The sequence below is a fragment of the Anopheles maculipalpis genome, chromosome 2RL (genome assembly GCF_943734695.1).
Source record: "Anopheles maculipalpis chromosome 2RL, idAnoMacuDA_375_x, whole genome shotgun sequence".
Classification (NCBI taxonomy): Eukaryota; Metazoa; Arthropoda; class Insecta; order Diptera; family Culicidae; genus Anopheles; species Anopheles maculipalpis.
The window spans coordinates 9,215,196-9,240,998 of record NC_064871.1 but is presented as its reverse complement, the minus strand read 5'-3'; the positions used below and the strand labels follow the sequence as shown (position 1 = coordinate 9,240,998).

Here is a 25,803-nt window from a genome sequence, read left to right as displayed (position 1 = left end):
AAGTATTATTCACTGTCATCAGCATCGAATATCTTTCAACGCCCATCTTTTCCCAATCCAGCGCTTAACACAACTCACGCTCACTTTAAGGAAAGTACAGGCGGCCCGTAAGGCGGTTAAACATTTCATGCAAAATTGATGGCCACAGTACTTTTCTCCGGAACGGAACCGAGCAGTGCAGCAAGCGGCAGCTGAGCTATGAGGACCATTTTCTGTGTGATTTACATCATCATAGGCGCTGCGTCTGTGAGCAGCCACACTCCATCGGCAAGTGGGTATTGTCGCTATTGGACGCGTTGTAGGATTTGCCATTAAAACAAAGACATTATAAGCTCGTAACAATGGTGAAAGGAAGCACCAGCAGCCCGCTTTTCCGGACAGCATTGGTGACACGTGATCGTTAATGTCTCAATCAAATGCTTCATTAAATTGTGTCAGAAACAATGGACAGAAGGGGAGGCCCTTATGTTCCCTGGAAGGGCAGTGTGTTTAGCAGAGTGCAGGTGATGAAGTATAGTGTTAAAGTGTTTCACCGATTATGAAAGGAGCAATAAAACGATGGAGGAATCGTTCATTCGGCAAATTACGGTGTGAATGAGAAATTGGCAAACTTTGTGTAGTAATCTATTTGTTAATTGTTTCCACAAATATTGGCTCATTTCATCTTCAAGATGTGCAGTGCCTTCGCCTAGAAATTGTCACGTTTTTGCCTCGGTACACCTTCGATACGGTGACACAAGTATTGCATACCTTCAGGCGCACAAACAAATCGACGATAAAGCGTACATTTTAGCGCAGCATTCTTGGCAAAATCCACCACTGTAAAGGCATTTTCTTGCATTGCATAAATTCCCACACCAAAACCATACTTGCACCGCCCCACTGGACCCAGTTCATTGTTCCAGAAAATGTCAAAAGGTAACTTATTTTCTGCAAACCTCTCTACAGTCTGTTTCGGAGTGCTTTTCACGTGCCTTCCGTCTGAATTAAGGTTCCATTTCACTATCCCTTATGTGTCTGCTCGTCTGTAAATTTGACGAATATCCGGCAAGGACTGCATGACCATTGTCCTCGCAGCGTTGTCTCGGTTTCAGGTCTTCGGTAACAAAAAGGTTACGAGCTTTTCACTTGTGTCAGTCAAAAACTCATGGCACGTTAATGCGTGGGTAGCAGCAGATATTGAAGATATTAAATTTTCCTTTTCCTGCTGTGTAAATTGTAAGACGCTACGCTTCGGTCTAGAATTGCAAAATTGAAATGATAAAATGGATCAAATTGTAGGAAAACGAATGAACAGATCCGCTCCATTTCTACGCATTTGGCTACGGTGTTAAAGTTGTTATTATTTTGGATTGAATTTTACGCTTCATCTTAACAACAACAGGGAAAGAAAACACATGTGGCGTGTAGAAATAAACTTCCCGTTTACAAATTCACCGGAAAACCATCCGTTTTTTGAGTACAAAAAAGGAAACATCTTCACGCAAAATGTAAAGCCTATGAAAAGCTTATAAGTCTTCCCAGCGTTCTAGGGCAAGCAAAAAGCGCATTGTGTTCGTTATTTATTTTGAGAAAGAAAGCAAAAAATAACCTCCATCTAATGAGATGGCAGAAATGAATCAATTTACGTCCATATTAGAATGTTACTGCTGTTTCGTGTTTTGCGTATGCTTTCTCGTCACTAAAGCAACGAAGCAGTTAGGTGGTGTTGTTACCCACAGTAACAGTGCTACAGCATGATTGCGACGATGCGAATAGTCAGAACTGGTTAGCTTGCACAGTTTCAAGAACTCATTTCATATCCAAATTGTGGCACAAGTATGATTTAATTTTGCTGTTGCACTATAAATAAACATTGCTACCAATTTACTAACTATTTATTCAACGCTCTGCCAAACGTTTTGTTTTGGTCACAATGTCGTACTTCGAAGTAAATAAAAGCAAACAGAAAAGCTTCAAAAACAAACCGATTTACATTTCCAATACAATGCAACAAGGAACGCAATTCAGCCCTCTGCCAACCAGCTATTGCCAGAGCGATCCTTTGTCCTCCTTCTGCTGCACACACACCATCATCACCACCGCCAGCAAATGAATATTTATGCTCACGGTAAATATGCATATTGTACTAGACCTACACCCCTCGCCGAACACAAAAAAGTGCCTCCTCCCGGTTATGATTTATGCCTCTCCGTGTGCGATCAGCTTCCCGATTTTCACAAAAATATTAATTTATGCTCTCGTGGGGTTTTGCCCCAAACACACACACACAAAATGGCATCCCAAGCATAAAAAGATGCATCATCAGCTCAAACCCAAAAAAAGAAGAAGGTCCTAATGGAGGTTGGTTTAGTACGCTTTAATTGAACGGTAGAACATTCCTGTGAAGCACGACCAAGTGGAAATTATTTGCATCACAATTTTTATGCAACACTTTCTGAACTTTGCCATCAAAAGGACGGCAAGAATCAGCATCAGACGACCATTCGTTAGGTAGGTAACGACTGGCACTTCAACACCTAGCCTTGCCACAAACCTTCTCAGGCCCACACCTTAATGGGTCATAGGTTAAAATTTAAATGAACCAATCTAAATTCAAATGGCTTTAGGCTGTACGTACACGTGAAGCGGTGCAGGTATGCAACGGTGCACTGTACCGTTCTGCATGGTTTGCAGTCTGCAGGAAAGTGCACCAATGTCGATTTAATAGTTTGTTTACTGAGTGATTATTGCTTTTATTGCATGGGACGATAGAGCACGTGCCGAGTGAAAATGATACGATCCTTCGTCCTAGCGTCCCATCACCGTTAACCTTTTCCTATAGGTTCTGTTTTATTTACAAAAAGTTGGTTATGGAAGGGAAGATTGTAAATCCTTCCGTTTACATCACAATCGTCTCCTTCGGGGTTGGGACAGTATTTTGTCATACGAGCACAAAAACACACAAGTGAGGCTGGTCCCTTAACGTTTTCTCCTTTGGCTCGAATAACGTGATTGCTTCCTTATCGAACCGGCTGAACTTGGAACGGGTGTAAAGTGGTGGAGTAGGCAGAAGGGAAGAATGTACGAAGGGGACAACAATAAATATAAAATAAACTTGTTATCTTTCCTCTTTACAAACACGCACAGGCAAAACGCTGCTGAGCTAAGGAATGGACAGAAAGTAATCACAATCGGAGTTTTTTTTCCTCTTCCAGTCCGGCTCAGTGTATTTTTCCTTGCCAGTTGGTTTTTACTTAATTTTCTTATCCTTTTTTTTCTTTCCCTTTCGTCATATCGATGATAACCGTGGTTTGTGCTCGTGCGCTATAAATAACGTTTGGAGTGAATTTTCATTTTAAACGCTTACAGGAAATCAAAATGCGACATCCTCCGAACACAAGTCTCGCTTTGCAGCTTCAACTATCAAACAGCACCGTCATTGTTTTATAACCTCCGAGAGTTTTAGATTCCAAGAAGACCATTCACCTGTCACAGTTGAACCAGCGCAAGCAACGTTGCCCAGAACATGGCGGATTATCATTTCCGAAAAGTTCACACATAGCACGTTCACAGCATTAGAAGCTGTAAATTGCGAACGGACAATGTGAAGCCGTGAGCAGCTCAACTGTAGCCGTCTTCCCACTACCAGGAAAAAGCACATGCTACATGTACACGTGTGCACTTCATTTAATATAATCAATAATGTCCAAAAGCAAAAGATAAAAATACCTTACCCTGTACAAAGAAAATTCCCGATTTGTTGGTTCACGTGTTTCATCTCGTTTTACATTTCCCGGAAGACGCAGGCAAACAAATAAACTGTCGTCTGTTGGTCAGCTGGAAAGAAACACATAGAAACAAAGATAAAGTTACTAATTTACGCCACAATGAGCAAAGAGAGAGAAAGAGGCGAAATTGCTCCATTCGAATGATGTGCCACCATGACAATGATGCTGTATCTGTGGTCTGCCTGTTACGCTGTTCTTGTTATACCATAGCTCAAGGGAAATAAGAACAAAAAAAATCAGTAAGCTTCTGGCAATATTTGGATTGCCTTTCTGGATGGGCTGCAGAAGTTTATGCATTTACGGTATTTGTTCACCATAGAACACCAAAGAAGCACGGATAACTACTCATTCGTATGCTTAACTTGCTCTAATTGAAATCCAACGTAATTAAAAAAAAAGGATTTCCATTTCAAGCTTCAGCTGTTGAAATTGTATCGTTAATCATGTCCAACAGATGAATGTACTATTAAAACGAACTAACGACATTATTCCCTTGTTTATAGTGCGATTATTGTGTGATGCTAATTGCATACTTTGGGGCTAATTATTATACATTTTTTTGTGCATAGCTTTTTACATATATTTTTGTTAGTAAAAATACGATTGAATCGCTTCACATGGGGAGCATAAATTGCAAACTTACCGAATTGAAATTCAATGTGATAGGGGCCACAATTTCCACCTTGCTTAGGGCTACGCTTAGAGCTCCGAAAGGCTAAATCCGCCACTGTTCCAGAGATTGCTCACCTTAAACAGGCGCGATCTTCGCGATCCGGCGGATAGTGTTTTGTTAGGAAGGTTTTCTTACCCTTGATTAATATGCCAGTCTTCTAAAACAATGCTTTAGGCAGACTTCAAAAACGTTCAAAAACGTTGCCCCGAAATTCGTAAAACAATTTTTTTGCACAATTACGTCAAATTGCGTGAGCTTGTTTCTTCTTTTTGAAAGAAAAATGTATCTGCAGTTCAAGCTGTTATGTCCAGTTTTGTGTCCGGAACCCTCCGAAAATTCTATCTTTAACGGTACAGCCTACATCATGCCCGTCGAATAGGAAATCACAGCAATTTAGTGAGCTATAATTTGTAAGCATTTTGGAATGTTTTTCTTTTCTTTCTTTATAGATAATAATCAAAGTAAAGACGATGCTAGAATTTGGAATTTGAATCTAGTATCACCAAATTAGATTAAGTTTTACGAATCGGCGCCGTATTTTCATGCCTTCCTGTGCTGATTATTTACATATTTCTCAAGGCATTTCCCGCTTGATTTTTTTTTATTATTGTTTGTTTGCTTGTTGGCAGGGGCAGAAAGGATACCACAACCTGAACCGAGCCTTCTGTAGATGTTCATAGATGAGGTTCGTACTGCTCTGGAGGGGATGGAAGTTTGGTGGGATTTACCCATCTAATACGAAAGGGGTTCTCTAGCCGGCGGGGCACCCCTGGCGATCGCCCATAGGTTAATACGCCACTGCATAAAACAAACGTCCATATGTTTCTAAACATGTGACTTAAGGAAAAGAGGAAACTTTTACACGATATTGGGACAATTCTCAGCAACGTTTGTGTGATACTTTCTATCTGGTTAATGAAGATAAATTCAACAACGTATGAACATACCTGTAAACTTAAGTACATAACAGCTTATATGTCGAATCGGATATAGATAGGATAGAGCATGCAAATTTCTTTCGATCGCTGTATATCCTTCCATTATACCACGAACTATCCGTATTAGCAAATAGTGCCTGCTGTATTTCTATTTAACGATCCATTCCATTCGATAACCCACTGCCCAATTCAACTACTACTCACAACTCAAAAACACGCACGCACGCATGTACGTGCGCCCGCTCTTGTTTAGTGACTCCCCACGCTCTCCTCCCCCGTCCTTCCCCGACCTTCAGAGTTTCACTGTTTCACTAACTTTACTACCAAAAAACAATCAACGTCCATTTAAACTATCGTCACAATCGCAAAGAACAAATCGCTCATTACATTCCCTGAGACATTCTCTAGACCGTTTTTTTTTTGTCTTCATTCCATCCACACGACGCGTCTACACCACCGCTTTCCCATCTTTCCCATCCCACACGCGCTCACTCATAGAACACGGCTTAAAATCATGGAAGATTTCTAAACGCTACCACTACTACTACTATTACTACGCTGCTTTACTCAACGTGTTATTGCAGGCAAAGGGATAAATTGCATATTTTTCGCTCTCTCTCTCTCTGTCTCCCTCTTCTATAAAACTTTTTTTTTTCTTCCCTTTTCCGTCTTATATCTCTGTAGATGCTTGTGTGCACATTTTTTTCCACATTTTCCACATCATCCTACTGTCAAGACTTTCTTCAGTCAATTTTCGATTATTTTGCTTGCGATTTTTTGAATCGTTTTTCGTATTTGTGGTTGTGTTGGGACAACGGGGAGCGTTGAACACACTGTAAACTCCATCAAGTGCCACCCGATGCATTTTACATGCATTAAACGATTAGCAGTGTTATTTTTTTAGAACTATTTCTATTTATACTCTTTTTTATACTCTGGATAATAAAAATGTTGCTTCCATTTGCTTTGTATCGTCCGTTGCATTGCTGAAGACCTTCCCATTTCTCCGTTTTGTATGCTAGGTTTTGTATTGAATTTGTTTTATTATCTCCTCCCTTCGTACGCTTGACAGTCTAACTTGTCTTTCTACGCTTTTGTCTGAACCATGCTTGTTGTCCGTAAATGAAACATAATTTTAAAATCTACCTGTGACTGTGTCAGAGTTTGTAAAACGTTCAACAACATAAAATTCTCTGTTTACTAAACTTTTCAAACGATTATATGCACGTGGAATTGTACTGTAATTTGTTATTGTAAAATGGGTATTTTTTATATAACTGTCTAGTAACTGTCGTCCTAAACATCTTTCCTAAAACAAAAACCTGCCCGAGATTCCACTTATTTTGGACGTGTATCGTGAAACAAAATCCCTTCAATAAATTTGCTTTTGCTTACTTAAACTTCTTGTACAAGTTTTTTTGTCCTGGATCATAAGAGAACTGCTTAGTAGTTCAGCTATTTGTATCTATAAAAAAATTCAAATCAGTTGCTGCAAGAAAATTATTCTCGAACATTTAAAAACATAAACTTGACCGCGGAACCGGTACACAAAACATTGCTTTCTGTACATAAATTACTACGGCATTTATGTAAGGTCCACTACAACCGGGAGTATAGATGCATTGCGAGAATAGAGGATTCAGTTTTGTTTCCCACCTAGTCTGTCGTCCGAAAACTGTAATCTACAATAGATGTATCTGTGTGTGTGTGGGTGCACGTTTGCGCGCGTGTGATCTTTAATAATAAACTGTAAATGAAAACACACAAGTAATACTCTAATATTATTGAGGATAAAGCATTACTATAGTCGATCCTCATTCACATGGCTCTCACATGCATACTGAACTGATGGTACTCTAAAGAGTGCCATCAATGTCACCGGATTTTTTTATAACAAAGCTGCGCGACATTAACAAACCACGCAAACCAAAATTGATACAATTCGTCTCAATCGAGGATAAAATATTGCAAGTCTCCCTCACTGAGAGCCAGCGCTGATTATACCCAGGCCCCGGTACATTAAAACTATCCATTTCTCTGTGGAGCTTCATTCGCTCAGTTGGATTTGAATTTACGGTAACTTTAACACAATAGACAAATAAGAATAAAAAGACGGAAAGAACAGCTAACTGCGAGCTTTCGCTGCTACCATTCAGCGTGCTCGTTACAATGAAATCAATCCACGAAACCGAGAAACCAACTACACAAACACTGAGCAGATGCTCCAGTGCTCCCAATAGTAGAGCAGGCAGCTGTTTTTATACAGCTGTAACGAAACATGCGGATCTGCGTCTCTCTAAGAAATCGAGAACAGTAGAGTTTGAAAACAAACAAAGAAATAAAAATAGATACCTTAAAACTACGTAAACAATTCGATTAACGCTTCGGTAACCATTCCACGAAATTATAGTCACAGTTTCCTGACTAACTGCTACACCACACCTTCACACGGTGCACTCAGGTTGCTTCCTTTGCTTCCGGCGTCTAAAGTCTGAGGCAAGCTGACCCATTTATGAAAGAGCTTTAGCGATTGCTTGTAAAAAGAATGGCACGCACGTGCGCGCTATTATTGCATCTTATCGTGAGACGGACTCGAGCATTTCGACAAACAGTTTGTTCATCGTTACGTTGCCCTCGATATGCACATTCGTCCAGAATTTGCGAATAATGTGATCCGCTTGCCGTAACGATGGCAGCAACAGTAGCAGCTGCTGCTGATGGGACACCGCCTGATGTTGCCTGCCAATACCAAAAAAGAAGAAAAAACATATCTTGAATCTCCGTGCGTGTGTCTCTACTCCGCTCCCGCATCTTTACCTTATCAGCAGCACACAATCATTGAGTGCGTACAGTATCGAGTCACGAATTTTCTTGAGCGCACTGTAGTTATCCAGTCTGATATCACAATTTGACAGGGACAGGGCCTTCAGCAGATAGTACTCTTCCTTGGTGGCCGAGATCTTTTCCAATCGTTGGGTGATTTGTGCAAGCTGTACCCATGTGAGTAAAAGAGCATTTGATCCGTTTTAGAAAACCCGTTGATTACAAAAATTCCCCCATCCACTTACATGGTTATAGAGATCAAGGGCACCACACTCCTTTGCCGATCGCTCGTCGAGCCAGAAGTCGGTGGCAAAGTACAGCCGACCATCGAACGGGATCGAGCGGTAGGCAAGCATTAGCGTCAGCAGCTCGGCCCAGCTCACCTGCAGCAGCCGCATCTGGTCGTTCAGTGGCAGATCGGTAAAGCCCGGTATCTGCTTCGCCCAGCCAATCACACCGACCAGCTCCTTATCGTAAATATCACTCAGCACGCTCAATATTTCCTGTGCATCGCCACCCATCACCATCCGATCGAGACCGGAATCGGCGGCGGCCGCTGTAGCACCGGGCGAGTTGCTGCTGGTGCTGCTCGTCGACGAGGACGACGAAGCGGACGAAAACGATGAGCTGGACGTTTGGGCACCGTGACCGGTGCGCTCGTCGCCGACCGCCATCATATCACCGCCACCGCCGATCGACAGCGGATCCGGCTCGAACGAAGATAATACTTCCAGTATTTTGATGTCTTCCAGCGTTTGAGCCGTGTACTGCTGGTTCGACTGAATGATCTGCATCTGGTACGGGTTGGAGCACGGATTGCGGCGATACTTTTGCCGGCCGCCACGAACCCGATCCAGCCGCACGCCCTCCTTGAGCATTCCCATCAGCAGACACTTGCGGAACCGGCACGCCTGGCACGCTTTCCGTCGCCGTTTGTTTATTTCACAGTCGTTGCTTGCGGGACAGGTGTACTCGATGTTTCCTACGAAGAAGAAAAGAAAAACCCCACGAGATGTACATTAAACTGATGGCAAAGGAAAAAGAAGGGAATGTATGGATTCGGTCCCTTACCTTGAATGGTACGTTTAAAAAATGCTTTACATGCTTCACAGCTGGCAACGCCGTAGTGGAATCCACTGGCAACGTCTCCACACACCAGACACAGCCGCCGAGGCAGTTCCTCCTTGATCGTGTCGTGGTTTGTGCCATCGCTGCCAAAGTCCCCGATGGCGGAGGTAGTTGAGCTGCAGAACTGCCGATCCGGTGAGCCGGGGGACTGTGGTTTCGCATTGCCGTTGCTTCCGCTGGCACCACCGCTACCGTGCAGCTCTGTGAGATGTGTGTCGTTGTTGTTGCTACTGCATTTGAAGTCCATCTGCAAAAAGGAGGACGAAATGGCAAAAGGTGAAAAATAGGGTAATAATGTCACGCGTTATGGTATGGCTCCATTACTACACGCTATTAGTAGTACCTTTCCTGTGGGTGAATTGCCGTACAGTATGTTGGTCTGGGATAAGCTACCGACCGACGATGGGGACGGACTGCAGCAGGACGTTTCAATCAGTTCCTGTTTGATCCTTGCTGACGTGCCGTCGCCTGCCATCATCGACACCTGGAAGTAAACAAGAAAGCACAAATAAATATAATTTTTTATTACAAATTGAGGCGCCTAGATATAGGCAATATCATCATAAACGTACGCATTATTACACGCTGGTGTGTAGGAAAAGGATTGCACAAAGGATAAAATTCATATCTAAAAATGACGACACCATCTTCGCCACAATCAAACGATGCTCAGTAAGATTTTTAGCCCATGCCTGTTAACCGCAAACCCGTGTTCAACTAGCGACGATCACCCCTAATTCTTCCGACCGAGTGGCGAAGCTCTACTGAAGTGCGTGACTGAAACCCGTACGGAAGACAAAGGGCAAACTACTCCCGAATCTGAAAAAGGTCCTTCCAAAAACTTACACAATCTAAGGACAAAAACAGGCGTCTCATACCTCATTCGTTCGACACACTTTCAAGTGACATAACAAAAACGCGTTTTCTTGCATCGTTTAAAAAAACTAATTTGCCGCTTTAATTTGCTCAACATAAATATTCCATGCGTTATATATATAACAAACGACAAAATGGTAATGAAACAATCACAATTGTACGCTGTAGCTTTTCTAAAAAAAAAAAAACTACAGAAATCGTCGTAATCGCTTAGCTTAATGACGCACAAAACAAAAACAAGCTTAAACTGCTTAAGTAGAATAAAATTAATCGTATTCAATGCGAATAGGACAAGCACAAATTAGCCAAGACTGACTTCATTTTACGCGTGTAGTTTGAATGTTTTTCGTACTCCGCTACCCCTTTTGGGACTTCAAACACCAGAAAAAAAAACACGCAAACGCCCCGAGAAAAGGTGTGTTCAAGCTGAGCACATCATCAGCATCGGGGTGTACAATGACGGTTAATTCCTACTTCTTACTACTCTATCGTTTCTTGCCAATCTGTTCGTTGCTGCCGTTTTTTTGTCCTGCGCCCTGTTGGCGCACTGCAACCAACCAGCAGGTTCTATAGGTAGAAATTAGCTGCACCAAAAGTGCCCACTTGCTACCGGTAAAAATTGACCGTAATTAATTCTATTTTTTGCGACTTCTTTTGCGCAGCTTGTTCCCCGTACCACTGATCTCCGTGATCGTCAAGCGTCGCTGTTGTCGCGATACGAAAAAAAAGTGCATCTTCTTCACGCTGGCCGATTTGGTGCGCGTTCTTCCAGCGAGAAGAAGATTGGCATTATTTTTGACCACCCTGCATCATCTGCACACCCGTTCAAATGCCCAGCCGGACACGGTTAATGCACAATTGATTGATGGATTTACTGCGATTCGCTCTGTTCCGGAGCCCGAACGGTTCCCGATGATGAGGACGATGATGACGGTGGTGATTGCTGGCCTGGGAGAGGGAATGGTGGATTTTCGATACGGTTGCATTCGCATGGTAATCCCCAACCGTTTTCCCCCAAAATGTGAAGCCTCAATTACAATAATCATTTCTACATTCCCCCATTGCCCACAAACTACTCCTCTCCTCTCTCTCACTCAGGAGACGAAACTGCACGGTCCATGATTCTGCACTGAAACTCGTCTATTTTTGGGGGAGGAAGAACAGCATACACATCACACGCACATCAATAGAAACACGTGCAGTGGGGTAGAAGAAGAAAAAAAACTTCTACCACTTCCTTCACGGATTGCCCATTAATCGATCCACACAAGCAGCGGCAAAAGAGTAGCGTGTAATGAGCTGCAGTTTCGATGCAGATTGTTCCTTTGCTGTTTTATTCCCTTTTTTTGCTCTCTCTCTCGCTGTTATTGTTGTAAAATTGTGGTTTGCGTGAGTGGTTTGGTGTGGCTAATCCATTCCGGGGCCCCAGGGTTTCGAGAGCTTTTCGCGAAGGGGGAAACCTTGACACTGACCAATGACCCCACACAGCACCGTAAGGTGTGTGACGGTTGTGCTTTTTTACTGAAATGAATGATCATCATGCATCATCATTGCCTAGTAGTTGGACGAGACGCGATGCAGTTGCAACCGGTGATGCGTTGCAGGATCCGAGAGCGAGCGCGCGCGCGCGTCCGCTTTTTTGTTTGTTTGCGCGCGCCTTCTATTTGCGCTCAAAATCCCCTTCTTCGCGTGAAGCTTTCGCGTGTTTCCTTCTTTTTTTTCAAATTTTGCTTGCCAAAAAGGATGTGAAATATATTCACGAAAAGGGGCTGGCTGTGATATTTGGAGGAAATTTGAATAGGAAAGTGTACACCTTTATCGCTGGTCGGTTTGCAACTGTATATTCGTTTGTCCTTTTTTGTATATAATATTTCATGCAGTTCATAATTCGTGTAGATCGAGCAGTTTCTAACGTCGAGTAGTTTATAACCTAATCTTAGTTTCCTAACGCTTTGTTTTATGCAATTCAAATTTATGTTCGAAAATAATTATTCTAATTCCAACATTCCCGGCCACCAAAGAAGAACTTCTTTAAATTTCATGCAAAATATAAATCCAAAAATGAGTTCAAAAAAGAATTCAAAAACAGTTCGACTCTTGAACCTGACGCTTATCTCCTATCATACTGCTCGTGTGTGTAGATGTGTGAATGTGTGTTGCGTGTATCTTGTTCTGCCATGAGTGCGAAATGTAAACAATGTCGCGTGGCTTGCAGCTGCGCGTTACTCAGTGCCAGTGGTTTCCTTCTGTTCTAAGTTGCCAATTACGTCCGGATTAGGCAAAACTGCCAGACGATTAGCTGCGCGGACGATTTGCTTCCCTGAAGCAGTGCGCAGTGTAACGACGCGAACAACATCGTCCTTTCCAGGGTGTACTGCAACGATGCGCCCCATCGGCCACGAGGTAGGATGTACATTGTCTTCCTTAATAATCACCAGTGTATTTTCTTTCAGAACCGCTGATTTCCCGTTGCAATATTTGGCTCGAGCTTGTAACTGCTGCAGGTACTCCGGATACCATCGAGCCCAAATGGTTTGCAGATGTTTTTGTACCAACTGGTATTCCCTCAAATAGTTGCTCGGTGTCTCGGTGTAATCGATGATTGGTACCGCTTGCAGATTGCCACCGACGAGGAAGTGTCCCGGTGTCAATGGTTCCCAGTCCGACGGCTCATCGGATAGAGGTGTAATTGGTCGCGAATTCAAACATTGCTCTACCTGGGCAAGTAGGGTAAGCATGCTCTCCTGTGTGATGCTTGTTGTTCCTATTGTTCTGACTATATGCCTTTTAGCTGCCTTCACCGCCGCCTCCCATAAACCTCCAAAATGTGGTGCTCTTGGTGGGATAAACTTCCACTTCATATGATTCATCGCGCACCAATCAAATATAGCAGCTCGATCGTGTTCGTCGCTCTTTAGCATCTTGTAGACGCGATTCAGCTCATGTGCCGCTCCCTTAAAGGTGGTTGCATTGTCGGAATGCAGTTCACTGATTTGACCACGACGTGCAATCAAACGACGAAGTGCATTGATAAATGCTGTTGATGTTAAATCGCCAACCAGTTCGATATGTACCGCTCTTGTTGAAAAATATACAAATATGGCGATGTATGCTTTAATCGGACTTCTGTTGCGTATGGTTTGTTTTATATAGATTGGTCCGCAATAGTCTACTCCGCATACTGAGAATGGTCTTGTTGGTGTGACTCGTGCTGTTGGCAAATCGGCGATACTTTGCTTAATAAGTGTGGGTTTGGCCTTAAAACATGCGTGGCAACTGTGGTACACAGACTTGCATAAATTGCGACCGCCAATTATCCAAAAGCTTTGGCGTAGTGTTGTTAAAAGCAGTTGTGGTGCAGCATGCAGCTTACTCAAGTGTATCGAAACAGCTAGTAGTGCGGACAGTGGATGTTTCGATGATAATATTACCGGGTGTTTTTCTGATTCCGACAGATGTGCGTTACTGAGCCGGCCACCAATGCGCAGAATACCTTGCGTATCTATGAAAGGGGAAATCCATTTCAGTTTGGAGTTCTTCGGAATCTCTTTGCCCTTCTGCAGGTGTTGTATCTCCTCGGAAAAGGTGTCTTGTTGCGAAAGATAACACAACTTGAGTTCTGCCGCCTTGAGTTCGTCTACAGTGAGCGGTGGGATATCCTTAGCATGGACCTTGTTTCCTACGCGGCGCTTTGCGTTTTGTATAAAGCGCAAACAATGTGCAACAACTCTTTGCAGTTTGTGGTAGATCGAAAATCGTGAGAACAAACTGTTTCGAAATTCGCAGATTAATGCTGTGCTTGCAACCCGTGACGATAGTTTTTCTTCTTCTGCGCTCTCATCTTCGCTTGGTGATGGTGTGTTCTGAGGCCATTCTTCCGAGTTGCGTGCTAACCAATGTGGCCCGTGCCACCAGCGCTCACACACTAGCAACTTTTCCGGCGTTAAACCTCGCGAAATGTCGTCTGCTGGATTGTCCGAGCCTGGAACATGCTTCCAGCATTGTATTCCAGCCGTGTGCTGAATTTTTGCAACCCTGTTTGCAACGAAGGGCTTCCATCGATTTGGTGCTGAATTCAGCCAGTGAAGGACAGTCATGGAATCGGTCCAACAGATGGTGGTAGCAGAAATTTTCAGTGATTGCTGGACTTTCTCGTAAAGAAGTGTGGCTAGTCGTGCTGCACATAATTCCAATCGAGCTATGGAATGTGAATTGGATAACGCAACGACCTTTGACTTGGCTGTTAGCAGCTGCACGGTGACTCCTTCCATGCTTTCAGCCCGAATGTAGCAACAAGCACCATATGCTAGTTGTGATGCGTCAGCAAAGATATGAATTTGCAGACTTGTTGCCGTGCATTGCGATATGTACCGTGGGACTGTCAAATTGCGTAGTGAAGATAATGTAGAGTGAAATTTCGACCATTCATGCTGTAAGTGCGATGGTAGCTCGCTGTCCCAGTCATATGCCTTTCCATGAATCTTGAGAGCCCATAGTTGCTGCATGAACATCTTTGCGATGATGATCGTTGGGCCCAGTAGCCCGAGGGGATCAAATATCTTGGCGATATATGACAAAATTAACCTTTTCGTCATGCTGGGTGTTGTAGGTGGTATCTCAATACGAAACCGTAGTGTATCAGTTGCCGGTTCCCAAACGATGCCTAGTGTGGATACTTGTTTCGAGCTCTTCCACTCGTGCGAGAGTTGTACCGCCACATCTTCTGAAGGAACGTTCTTCAATGCTTCGGAGCGGTTCGATGCCCATTTCTTCAGCGTGAAACCAGCTGAATTTAGCATGTCTGAGATTTGCCTTTGTATAATGATTGCTTCGGACAAATCATCGGTACCCGTTAGCAAATCATCTACGTAAAAATCGTTCATGACCGCGTTCATTGCCAAAGGATACTCTTCCTTGTGGTCAAGAGCAATCTGTTTGAGGGTCCTGGTTGCCAAAAATGGAGCAGAGGCTGTGCCGTACGTAACCGTCTGTAGCTCAAAGGTCGATATAGGATCTGCAGGATGTTCTCTGTACCGGATGCGTAGATAGTTACGATCATGAGGGCTATGTAAAATTTGCCGATACATCTTCTCTACGTCTGCAGTGAGAGCAATGGCACGAGAACGAAACCGAAGGATAATCGATAAAAGATCTTCTTGAACGACTGGTCCCACTAAGAGTTTATCGTTCAATGAGTAACCACTCGAAGTCTTACAGGATGCATCGAACACGACACGCACCTTCGTGGTTGTGCTTGACTCTTTAACGACAGCGTGATGTGGGAGGTAGTAATGCTCTACCGAATCGTTTGCAGGACTGGTAAGCCGCTTCATATGCCCCAAATGCTCATATTCTTTCATAAATTTCACATACTCTTCTTTCATTTTAGCATTGGTGTTCAACCGCCGTTCGATAGAACGCAGTCTGCGATCGGCTATTTCCTTCGACTCTCCTAAAACGATATTAGGGTTGGAGTTAAATGGCAAACTAACGACATACCTTCCACTTGAGTTGCGAACAGTTGTTGCTGCGAAATGCTTCTCGCAAGCATTCTCCTCAACCGATAGCACAGGATCCTCGGCTATGGTTTCACTCTCCCAGAACCGCTGCATGGTCTCCTCCAGTGGGGTGTCGTATGCAGATAGATGGCACAGCCGCGGACCGACTGACGAATGATGAGTGTTGCCGGTGACAACCCAACCAAAGTGGGTTTCGACCAGCCACGGTTTGCCTCTACCGATAGAGCACTTGCGACCGGTGTGGAGCTCCCAGAACGTATCGCCTCCGATGACGATGTCGATTTGCCCCGGACTGTTAAAGGTGCTGTCCGCCAATGCCACGTCCGGCATTTTCCATGAAGAGACGTCCGTTGGTGATGTAGGGATGTTTGCGGATGGCGTGTCCAGAACCAAGAAAGTCATCTCCGTTGCGAAGGGTTGTGTCTTGGACTGAACGGTAGCGACGATGGAACCCTTGATCTGCTGTACTGCATTGCCGATGCCCGATACAGCGACGTTGACCCTTTTGCGACTCGTCAGCAGTTTCCGTGCGAACTCCTCAGCGATGAAATTCGACATGGATCCCGAATCCAACAACGCCCTTGCTTCATGGGTGTTCCCGTAGTCATCCTTGATCTGGATGTTTGCCGTCGCCAGAAACACATTGTCTTCATTCGACTGAGCTGACAATGTTACCGTTGCGGGTGGAGCATAGGGTGGTGAATGATGTAGAAGTGTGTGATGACGCTCACGACACGTGCGACACGAATAATCCGACTTGCACGCTCTAACCTGATGATTGCTGCTCAAACAGTTCCAGCACAGCCGCTTCGATGCGACGACGTCCCGTCGCTGTTGGACCTCCTTGGCGATGAACACTGGACAGTTGCGCAGTGTGTGGTCTTCGGAACACTCCAATGGACACTTTGGCTGTTGGGTGTGCGCAGTCGATGCAGCAGGAGCCGAGCGAGATGTAGCTGCATTCGCGATGAATCTCCGTTGCCCTGGTTGACGAATGAGACCGGCCACCTTGATACCACTAGCTGCTTGATCCTTCACGAAGTTGTTGGTCGATTTCAAGATTTGGATACGATCTTGCACGAAGTCGATCACATCCTTATATTTGTCCGTCGTGAAGTGCACGGAATGTTTCTCCCAAGCCAACAATGTCTCTCGATCCAACTTCATCAGCAGCATGTTTGAGAGGGGTGTGTCCCACGAGTCAACCGGTTCGTTCAGCTTTTTCAACCCGTTGACGAAGCGGGTGAATTCATCCACCAGGTGCGTGAGCTTGTCAACGCACACCAATTGCACTCCCGGAAGGTAGTGCAATTTGCGATAGTATTCGCGAATCAAAAGACGAGAATTGTCGTACCGTTTAAGAAGCGCCGCCCAGGTAACCGAATAGTTGTCCGCCGTTAAAGGTGTATGCTCGAAGGGTACCGCCGCGTCCCCCTTCAACGATGACAGTAAGTATTGTAGCTTCGCGATAGATGGAAGCTCGGCTGAAGCGTCGATCATTGCGATGAAGCGATCTCGGAAAGAAAGCCATTTTGTGTGATCTCCGTCAAATGTTGGAAGTTCGATTTTGGGCAAACGTAAATTTGGCGCGTGGGGTCGACCGAATGCAAGCGTTGAGGAAGCCAAGCCCGTTGTATCGTTGAGCGAACCTTCTTCCTTTGGCTGTCTTTCCCGTAGAAATGATTTTAGCTTGCGACAGCGTTCTTCAATGTCGATCCGTTCCATTATGCTGGCTTCGACCGCTTCGTCTTTATCTTCAAGCTCTTCCAGTTTCGAAACTGCGGTGAAAAACTCTTCCTTATGTTTCGCCAGATCTTCTAACACCTCCGGAATCTGCTTGGCATCATCACTCGAATATTTCGCCTGGAACCGTTCCAGCGATTTTATGTTCTCCAGGGCGATCCTCTTTTTCAGTTGCACTGCTTTAATTTTCTTATCCATTGCACAAAGAAAATACTGCGATATCACACGAAAATAACGAACAAAGCGATGGCGCGAAACTCAAAATGATGGCGTGTAACCGACCGTTGCCCTTGATGCGGGGCGATATGCGATGGCGGGAATTGTCACGGAATGACTTGCACACTTGACGACGAATACCGAATTACACTCTTGATGCAGAATGAAACTTATTTCTTCTCCGTATATCACGATCCGGTTCGAAGGACCAAAATGTGAAATATATTCACGAAAAGGGGCTGGCTGTGATATTTGGAGGAAATTTGAATAGGAAAGTGTACACCTTTATCGCTGGTCGGTTTGCAACTGTATATTCGTTTGTCCTTTTTTTGTATATAATATTTCATGCAGTTCATAATTCGTGTAGATCGAGCAGTTTCTAACGTCGAGTAGTTTATAACCTAATCTTAGTTTCCTAACGCTTTGTTTTATGCAATTCAAATTTATGTTCGAAAATAATTATTCTAATTCCAACAAAGGATGATTATTTGATTGCCGAAGACTATTGCCGAATTGTGAAATACGTGTCTCGTAAAGTCAAAATTTATATCGGCAACAACAAAAAAAAAACCAACAAACAATCACCCTGGCTGAGCTACTGGATCCTCCTTCCCTCGATCGCCAATTTCATCATGGTCGGCTGTTGGGAAAAGGAATGAGTCGAGATTTTCTGCGTCTGCAGCGATTTAGCGATTGGCGCGCGATTAATTCTTCCCATCAGACCCCGTGTCGGCTACACAGTTTTATAGCAGAGCAGCTTTGAATACTAAAGGTGGAAGAAATAGATTGCAACAAAACAAACAACACAAAAATCTTACGCCTTCCCAACACACATTCGATTTAGGTGGTTTATTAATTTATCACAGCGTGATACGTACGCCCAACGGAAGCCCTTCGTTAAGCTTCAAGATTTTGCTTTTGTTTTTGCAAATCGAAATCTTTTTTATCGTCAAGAACCGTATGGATTTAAACAAGATACGCTCTTTAGCCGGAAATTAGAAAATGATTCATCAATCCATTCCACGAATCTCTCTGTTAATCCTTCTACAGGTTATTATTGTTTGCTATTTGAAATTTTGCGCCTATAAAAGTAAGACTCCCGATGACTGATCTTCTAGGAATTTTTATTTACTTGTGCTATCCGGAGGATGACACAGAAGCGGTGTCTGTCTTCTTACGGAAGGACCTGAGTTTAAAACTCACCCGGAGCGTTCCTTCGTATTGTAAGGAATAATTATCCAACTACGTGGTATCGGTCTAGTGTAGTCTAGTAAGCCTTTCTTAGTTCTTGGTCAATCAGTTCTTGGTTTATATGCGAAGCAGTCTTGAAACCTCGATTCAAAGTGAAGCCAGGAGCGAGTGCGCAACGAGATGCGACCCTCTTAGTAGAAGCCGTGAAGCTTTGTTTTCAGCAGCAGAGAATTCAGGACATCAAGGCTTATTTTGGAGGACTAGCATGACGGTATTTGACTTGATTGATGGACTGTACATATGGTTGTAGAGTGCAAGTGTGTAGCACTTTGGTTTCTTACGACATCACAGTACATGGGAGACTCGTGGACTTTTAATGAACAAGCTACGTCTTACTGGTCTAACGGGGCGTGATAAAAGAAGACCTCATGATGACTTGTAGATAGGCCACTCGGGTCAGCGTTATCGTTAGTCTTATACGCCAGACACCCCCAACCAAGGTGCCACAACACTGCGCCGTGTGGAGAAATTAGATATACACACAGAAGGCCTGCAAAAAGGTAGTCAGGCTTGAGGCACGAGGAGGTTGTAGTCCGTGAATAGTTCCTAGGACATGGTGCCCCGACTTGAATGCTGGGAGACGATCGTCGAGGAAATCTTCTCATTCATTCCATCGACGATCGCCTCGTACTTTATTCTATTCTAAATCTTTTTGGATTTCCACCTATCGTCTGGTGCTTTCCGTGCTCATATACACTCCTCCTTCTTCCTCTTTTTAAACCCCCGATTATCCAGTTCCCTTCTATTTTTAGTAGTAAGTTAGTTTTTTTAGAAAATCTGTGTATCTTTCTTCAGACAATTCTTCATTTCTTCTACTGAGTAACGGACATTTGAAGCGCATATTGGTAAGGTTGAGAAGCACGCACCAGAACCAACTCACTTTCACTTTTCATCGCCATCATCTCATCACTTTCAATCTCACGAATCTAACATCTCCCGTGTTCTCACCAACCAGCGTAGAGAAGCACAGTAAGACGATCGAAAACGAAACTGTTCCATTCATTGCTGCGCTCCGCGTCTCGGGAAGCGAGACACGGGAGATGTGACGCAGTGTACTTGGGGAAGGAGGAAAGCTAGAACAAACGTCACTCCGCGCCCAGTCTAGGGGGTGAGCTAATGAGAAAATAAAAGTGAACGTGCAGGCAGTGAGACAACTTACTGATTCCATCGCTTTTTTTACAACCGGTCTACCATCGTAAAAACGAGCTGCTAGAAAAGCAATTAGCAAAACCGGCAAAATGGCTTGTACTTGTAGTGGTGTGTGTGTATATATATTCTGCTATTATTCTCACATTCGTTTCGGTTTCGTAACAATTTAGCTAAAGTTTGTTGGAGGCGGCAGTCTTTGTAAACATTTAGTCTGCGCTCTGCTCTTGCTGTGCAGCTCATGAATATGTCGGGGTGGAATAATAAACATTACCGAAACAGAAAAACGAAGAAATACGCCCCGACGGGAACAAAAAGCCCAATTTGAGCTTTTTTCACTTCCGCTTTTCCTCTATTGCGGTTGTGTGTGTCTGCCTGATGTTTGTGGCTCAAAAGGCTATTAAAACAGCGGGCCAGCCACCAGCCGCCAACCATCGGCTTAGGTACGCTTGGTTGACGCGAATAGTAGTCGTGTCTCACTCTGCCGCCCGTTTGCACTGCCCTTTTCTACACAACGATTGGACACATTCAAAAGGGGTGGCTTTGTACGTAACGAACCAGCCGGAAGAAGGGGTAGACGGAAAGGGGTGTTTGTGTGTTGTGAGGTAATAGTAAAAGCCTCTCTCATCTCGGTCAAGTTCAAGGCAATCTTGCGATTGCGGACCCACTACACGCACACAGACTCACTTCTCAAATAGCATGGAGCGGCTGAACAATGAGTTTGTTTCTATTCGCTTTAGAGTGGTTTGTTTTGCGATTTTTTTTCCTTGAGCTTGTAATGTTTTATTTAAAGTAAAAATTATTTGTATATTTAAAGTAATTGCACCAGCATTTTAATAAGAAACTTCAACAAATTCATAATAATTCTGGTCGCATAAATCAGTCAAACTAATTTACCAACATTCATGCAACCATGTCTGTCAAAGTCAAAGCTTTTACATTATGTAAGCGACTGCATTATCTTCAAACCGCACCACCCGACGCGAAAGCTGACGGTAGCAGACCCGCAATTTTGCATCCCAACACAGAGACTCTCTTCGTGTTCGTTTCGTGTGTCCACTTTGACCCAGGGTTCAGGAGAAAGATCACATGCTCTGAACCCCACCATCCGCATCACTCAATCAGAACCGGTTCGCTCCAGATAGTAGTGGGGTCCTGCTACCAACCACTGGACTCCCTTCCCACTAAACTAAATCACACAATCACAAACGGTTCAATAATATAATATTCCCCTTATCAGCCATAATGCTGATATGGCATAAAACAACATCAACAAAAAGAAAAACGGTGAGCACTTCACGACGGGAACTCACGACGCACCACAACGCGCAATGAGTGCATCCCAGGCAAGTAGCATCTTTCACACATCCCAGAGAGCGACCAAGTCACTCCAGCTTCACATGATGATGATAATCGTTGCATGTAGGGGTACTATCAGCACTTGAATACAAAACCAACCGCAATCCACAAGAACCACACCACAGACAAATCTGACGAAATCGTAAACAAAAGCGAGCCGGCTTTCATCTAGCCAGACCAAACGTTCATTCGCACGCACAAACCGCATGCAAAAGGCGAACGATCACACCACACCGGATCGGATCACTAACATGCACAACGCACAATCTTGTCGTCATCGGCGGTTCGGTGCAGTTGCAGATTCAGTGTACTTAGCTGGCAAGCGACCCAAGGATGAGCATTATTTCTTGCATTACGTTGCACAATGGGCAAGTGATTGTATAAAAATCGAAAAAAACAGACAACTTTCTGTAAAAATCAAACCACCATTTGATTTGTTTTAATTCGTTAAATAGATATTTTCATATTCCAAATATTTTAAATTTTTGAAAAATAATGAATGAATGATTGCAACAAAACCCATGTATCACAACAAAGTTAATGATTCTACAAATTTTTCTACATTTTTTCGTTTAAATTTGCTGCGACCATGCTCATTGCCAAAAGTTATTATACTTTTCACGCAACTCGATTTACACTTAAAAAGTGCCTAAAATGCCGTTGGTATATGCGGTACAGCAGACAGAGATTCACTGTTCTTTAGACCAATATCCGAGCACTTGGCAACTAAAATGCATAGTTGAGCGCTGATAAAAGCTGACGAAGCTGAGTGTAATATGAGAAGTCGCGGAAGATGTAGGAAATTTATTGAACAAAAATTTAGTTGCTATAAATTGTTTGAGACTAATCGATTCACTTTGCAAATTGCAATGGCAGAGAAGCATATTAAGCATATTTGAATAACTACAGCTGGGTGTTTTATATTGGAGAAATTATGAAATTACTGATCCAAGCACTAAAAAAAAAACGATCAAACGAGGCGAACTGCGGCGAAAACAATAATATAGTATTTTTTTAAAATAATCCCATTTGAATCAAATTTTATGTCCACCCTTTGTATGGCGGTTACCCGTTGTGCAATGTAGTCAATTCTAGCGAAGTGCATTATGCAACTCGGTTTCAAGGAGTGGTACGAACGTTCGTAAGCGGAAATATGTGCGTTCATTGTTGGGTTGCATATTTGTAAAACAATGTTTAATGGGAAGATTTTTATAAATACAGAATATCAGTTGATACTCAGTAGGGGCCTTTAATGTTTACACTAAACAGGTTGACCTTGGCTTTAACCAACGGCTATTTAGGTTTGAAACATACAAAAGATTTTAACTATTTTATTTTGAATTATATTAATTACGAGTAAAATTTTAAGTTTGAGATTTCATTCTCTTAAGAATTTCAATGACGTCAGTAACACCTTCTTATATATTAGAACAATATACACTGTGTAGTCTACAAAATTAAATTGTATTACCTTCAAACGATAACACAAGAGAACAACGAAAGAATTGTTAACCTTTTCTACCCCAACACATGTGTCCAAGTGTCGGCCCGCGGAGTAGATCTGTAAAATCCTGTGCACTTCACATCACGCTCCACAGTATCCCCTCCGTAGTCCACCAAAGAAGGTCGTAAAACATTCCCCTGGCTGTACTAAGCTAAATTGACTAACAGAGTGCAGGAAAGATTTATCGTTCCTCGAACCTCGATCGAAAAATGCATCAAAACACACGAAACAGGTGTGCAAAAGCCCGCACACATAAATCCCGACGCTTGATCTCGGGGCTCGTTCTGTTTAATGGCCTCGTTAAACTCCGCTCAGTTGTGACAGGAAATGGTCAGATCAAATCGCTAAATGGCAGGATCAATGACGGTGATCCGCCCTTCTTTTATTTCCACCACTCCTCAACCAAATCGCCTGTCAACTTTTCGTCATCGGAGAAGAATTGCAAAAATACAACAACAAAAAAACGGTTTCACCCCCCCGAAAGTTATGCTATCGGTAGCCATAAATCTTACCAACACACTTGAGGCCTCCTCCTGGGGGGCTACGTAGTCGCAAATCACGAAACGTAGTGATAATTAAATTAAAAATGCATAAAACCTATCGCCCAAACAAATCTCGTCGCAGATGGCATCTGGCGGTCTCGGGGAAGGGAGACGATAAGATAAGCGTAAGAGGACGGGAATCGTTCTTTTGATGAAGGTAGTGACAGCGCGCGCACCGAACATACAACACGCGCTTGCAGTCGCGAAATAAATTCGTATGTCTCCTTGTCACACTGTATGTGTCAGAGGAAGCGATGAATTTAGTCAGAATAACAAACGCACGCACGTTTGGGAAACGGGACGAGCGGAACTGGAAACGAGATGACGCAGCCGGAGGAAATCCATATGCGAGAAGGCTCGTAAAAACGTTTTGTCTCCGTCTAAAAGCATGTTACGGGGCATCACGATGAGACGACTGATAAGTTGCATTTAATGGTTAATCTGCCAATTAAATTTTATCCACCCAACTGCACAAATTAAAAAATTATGCCATTAATATAAAATGTGCATATGGGTGTAACACAACACGAGCTGTTAAAAAGCTAAAGCTTTTAAGCGTCGTCTAACCCACACCAAACACTTATCAATCCACGAGCAGCACACATTCGACGCACACAACACACAGCCCCCGAACGATCGTTTTGCATGGCGTGAAGCGAGAGACAAACTGAAAAAAAAATATTCTCGTTCACAAATTGCCTCAAATCGACAGCAAAAAATAAACCACAAGAAACATTTTGCATGCGTCCTCCGTCACAGCCCGTTGTCCGACGCCCCGGGTTCATGTCATGTTGGCCGGCCGTGTGATGGTGAAGCGATTAGTTTTAGTCATTTTAGCCACCATTTCAAAGGTATTACCCAGGAACTGTCTATCGCATCCACACGTCACTTTGTTCGCTGGTCTTGAAGTCAAGCTTTTAAAGCCCGCCGTACTTAGTTTTCGTGATACTTAGTTGCGTGATAGTCTTTTAAATTCTTGATTTTTTTATACCATTTTTTGAGCACCCCGCAAGCGTACCAATCCGTCAATCCATAAAATTATATAAATGATGTGCAATTTACTATATTACTCTCACGGATTAAACTTCTTCTTTGATGCTTTTCGAACGTACGGTGGTATTATTTTCGGGTGGTAAGAGACACCTTACTAAGTGGTACAAGACTAACCGTCGGAACATAGTAAAGTCTGACCTTTTCAATACCGAAATGGATCTGTCAAATGCTTAAGCAAACATATACATAAGCAAACTAAATACTCTCCTCGTATTTAGAACTGACTAGCTAGCGACGGGTATGAGCAAGTTAAGGAAGCCATTAATAGCTTCTGACGATGTAGTCTTATAGCTCTCAATAAGGGTTGCCCCCGAAAGTATAAGCACAATTTCCAAATGACGTTTCTAGTAAACGGATGACGTAAAACAGCTGATTTAGCATACCGCCATCCGAAAGTTTGCGGAGGATTCGAGCTTCGAGGATGCGCCGAAAAGTGGTCGAAATTCTGGTCCTGCCGATCAACAGTTGGACCGGGAAATTGCAAAATCGTTCAAGCAAAGAAAATAAAGTTCCATTCGTGATGTGACTCAAAAACTGGGTACATCAAAAAGTAACTTCCAATGTGCCAAGGCAAGATTGAATTTGAAAACGTACAAAAGAAATCGAAACGGAGTACAGAGCAGGTTGTATGCGTTAAATATCGGGCTCGAAAGCTGTACGACAAGCTCCTGTGTCGCCAATCCTCATGCATCGTGATGGACGATGAGTCGTACGAAAATTTTGACTGCAAAACTCTTCCGGGTAGTCAATACAAAACCGTGCCTGAAAGCCAGGATGTCGAAGAAGCCGGTAAATTTATATTTCTCGAAAAATTCGGAAAAAAGGCGATGGTGTGCAAAGCCATTTGCAAATGCGGGATGATGTCCGAACCGTTTGTGACAACGGAGACGATGAGGATTGATGCTGGTCCAGTGTTGTTTTGACCGGATTTATTCACTATGCCAAAGACACGATCGCATGGTATGAAGAACAAGCGGTACGGTACTTGCCTAAAGAAATGAATCCCTCGGATTGCCCTAACGCCTGACCGAATGAGTAATTTTGAGCACTAAGAAAGGCACACCAGAGAAAGCTATTTAAAGCTGCGGAGAACATCGACAGTTTTAAAAAGACTGGAAGAAAGTGTCGAAAATCATTCGGGACAAGTTTATTCTGAACCTGATGCGAGGCGTCAGATCAAAAGTGCAATCATTAGCATACGATTGAATTTTTTTTAATTTTTTTTTTTTAGAGAAACAATCCAGAACACACCACAAACACTG

The 25,803-nt window shown here is 43.4% G+C and overlaps 3 protein-coding genes across 5 annotated transcripts in view; all 3 read right to left on the bottom strand.

Annotated features, from left to right (window-relative positions):
- LOC126558677 (cleavage and polyadenylation specificity factor subunit 4) overlaps positions 1–25,803 on the bottom strand; it is a 500,167-nt gene that overhangs the window by 97,964 nt on the left and 376,400 nt on the right. The window lies entirely within an intron of this gene.
- The window catches only part of LOC126557207 (protein kinase C), a 283,290-nt gene that overhangs the window by 77,069 nt on the left and 180,418 nt on the right, over positions 1–25,803 (bottom strand). The gene's annotated exons all lie outside the window — the stretch shown is intronic.
- LOC126557790 (estrogen-related receptor gamma) overlaps positions 7,958–25,803 on the bottom strand; it is a 63,630-nt gene continuing 45,784 nt past the window's right edge. For both annotated transcript variants that reach the window (XM_050213673.1, XM_050213672.1), the window contains exons 2-6: positions 9,676–9,816; positions 9,276–9,579; positions 8,450–9,186; positions 8,199–8,371; positions 7,958–8,120 (exon numbers count right to left, since the gene is read on the bottom strand). In XM_050213673.1, the coding sequence (XP_050069630.1) occupies positions 7,958–8,120; positions 8,199–8,371; positions 8,450–9,186; positions 9,276–9,579; positions 9,676–9,810 (1,512 nt within the window). In that variant the 5' untranslated portion in view covers positions 9,811–9,816. The remainder of the gene's footprint in view (positions 8,121–8,198; positions 8,372–8,449; positions 9,187–9,275; positions 9,580–9,675; positions 9,817–25,803) is intronic.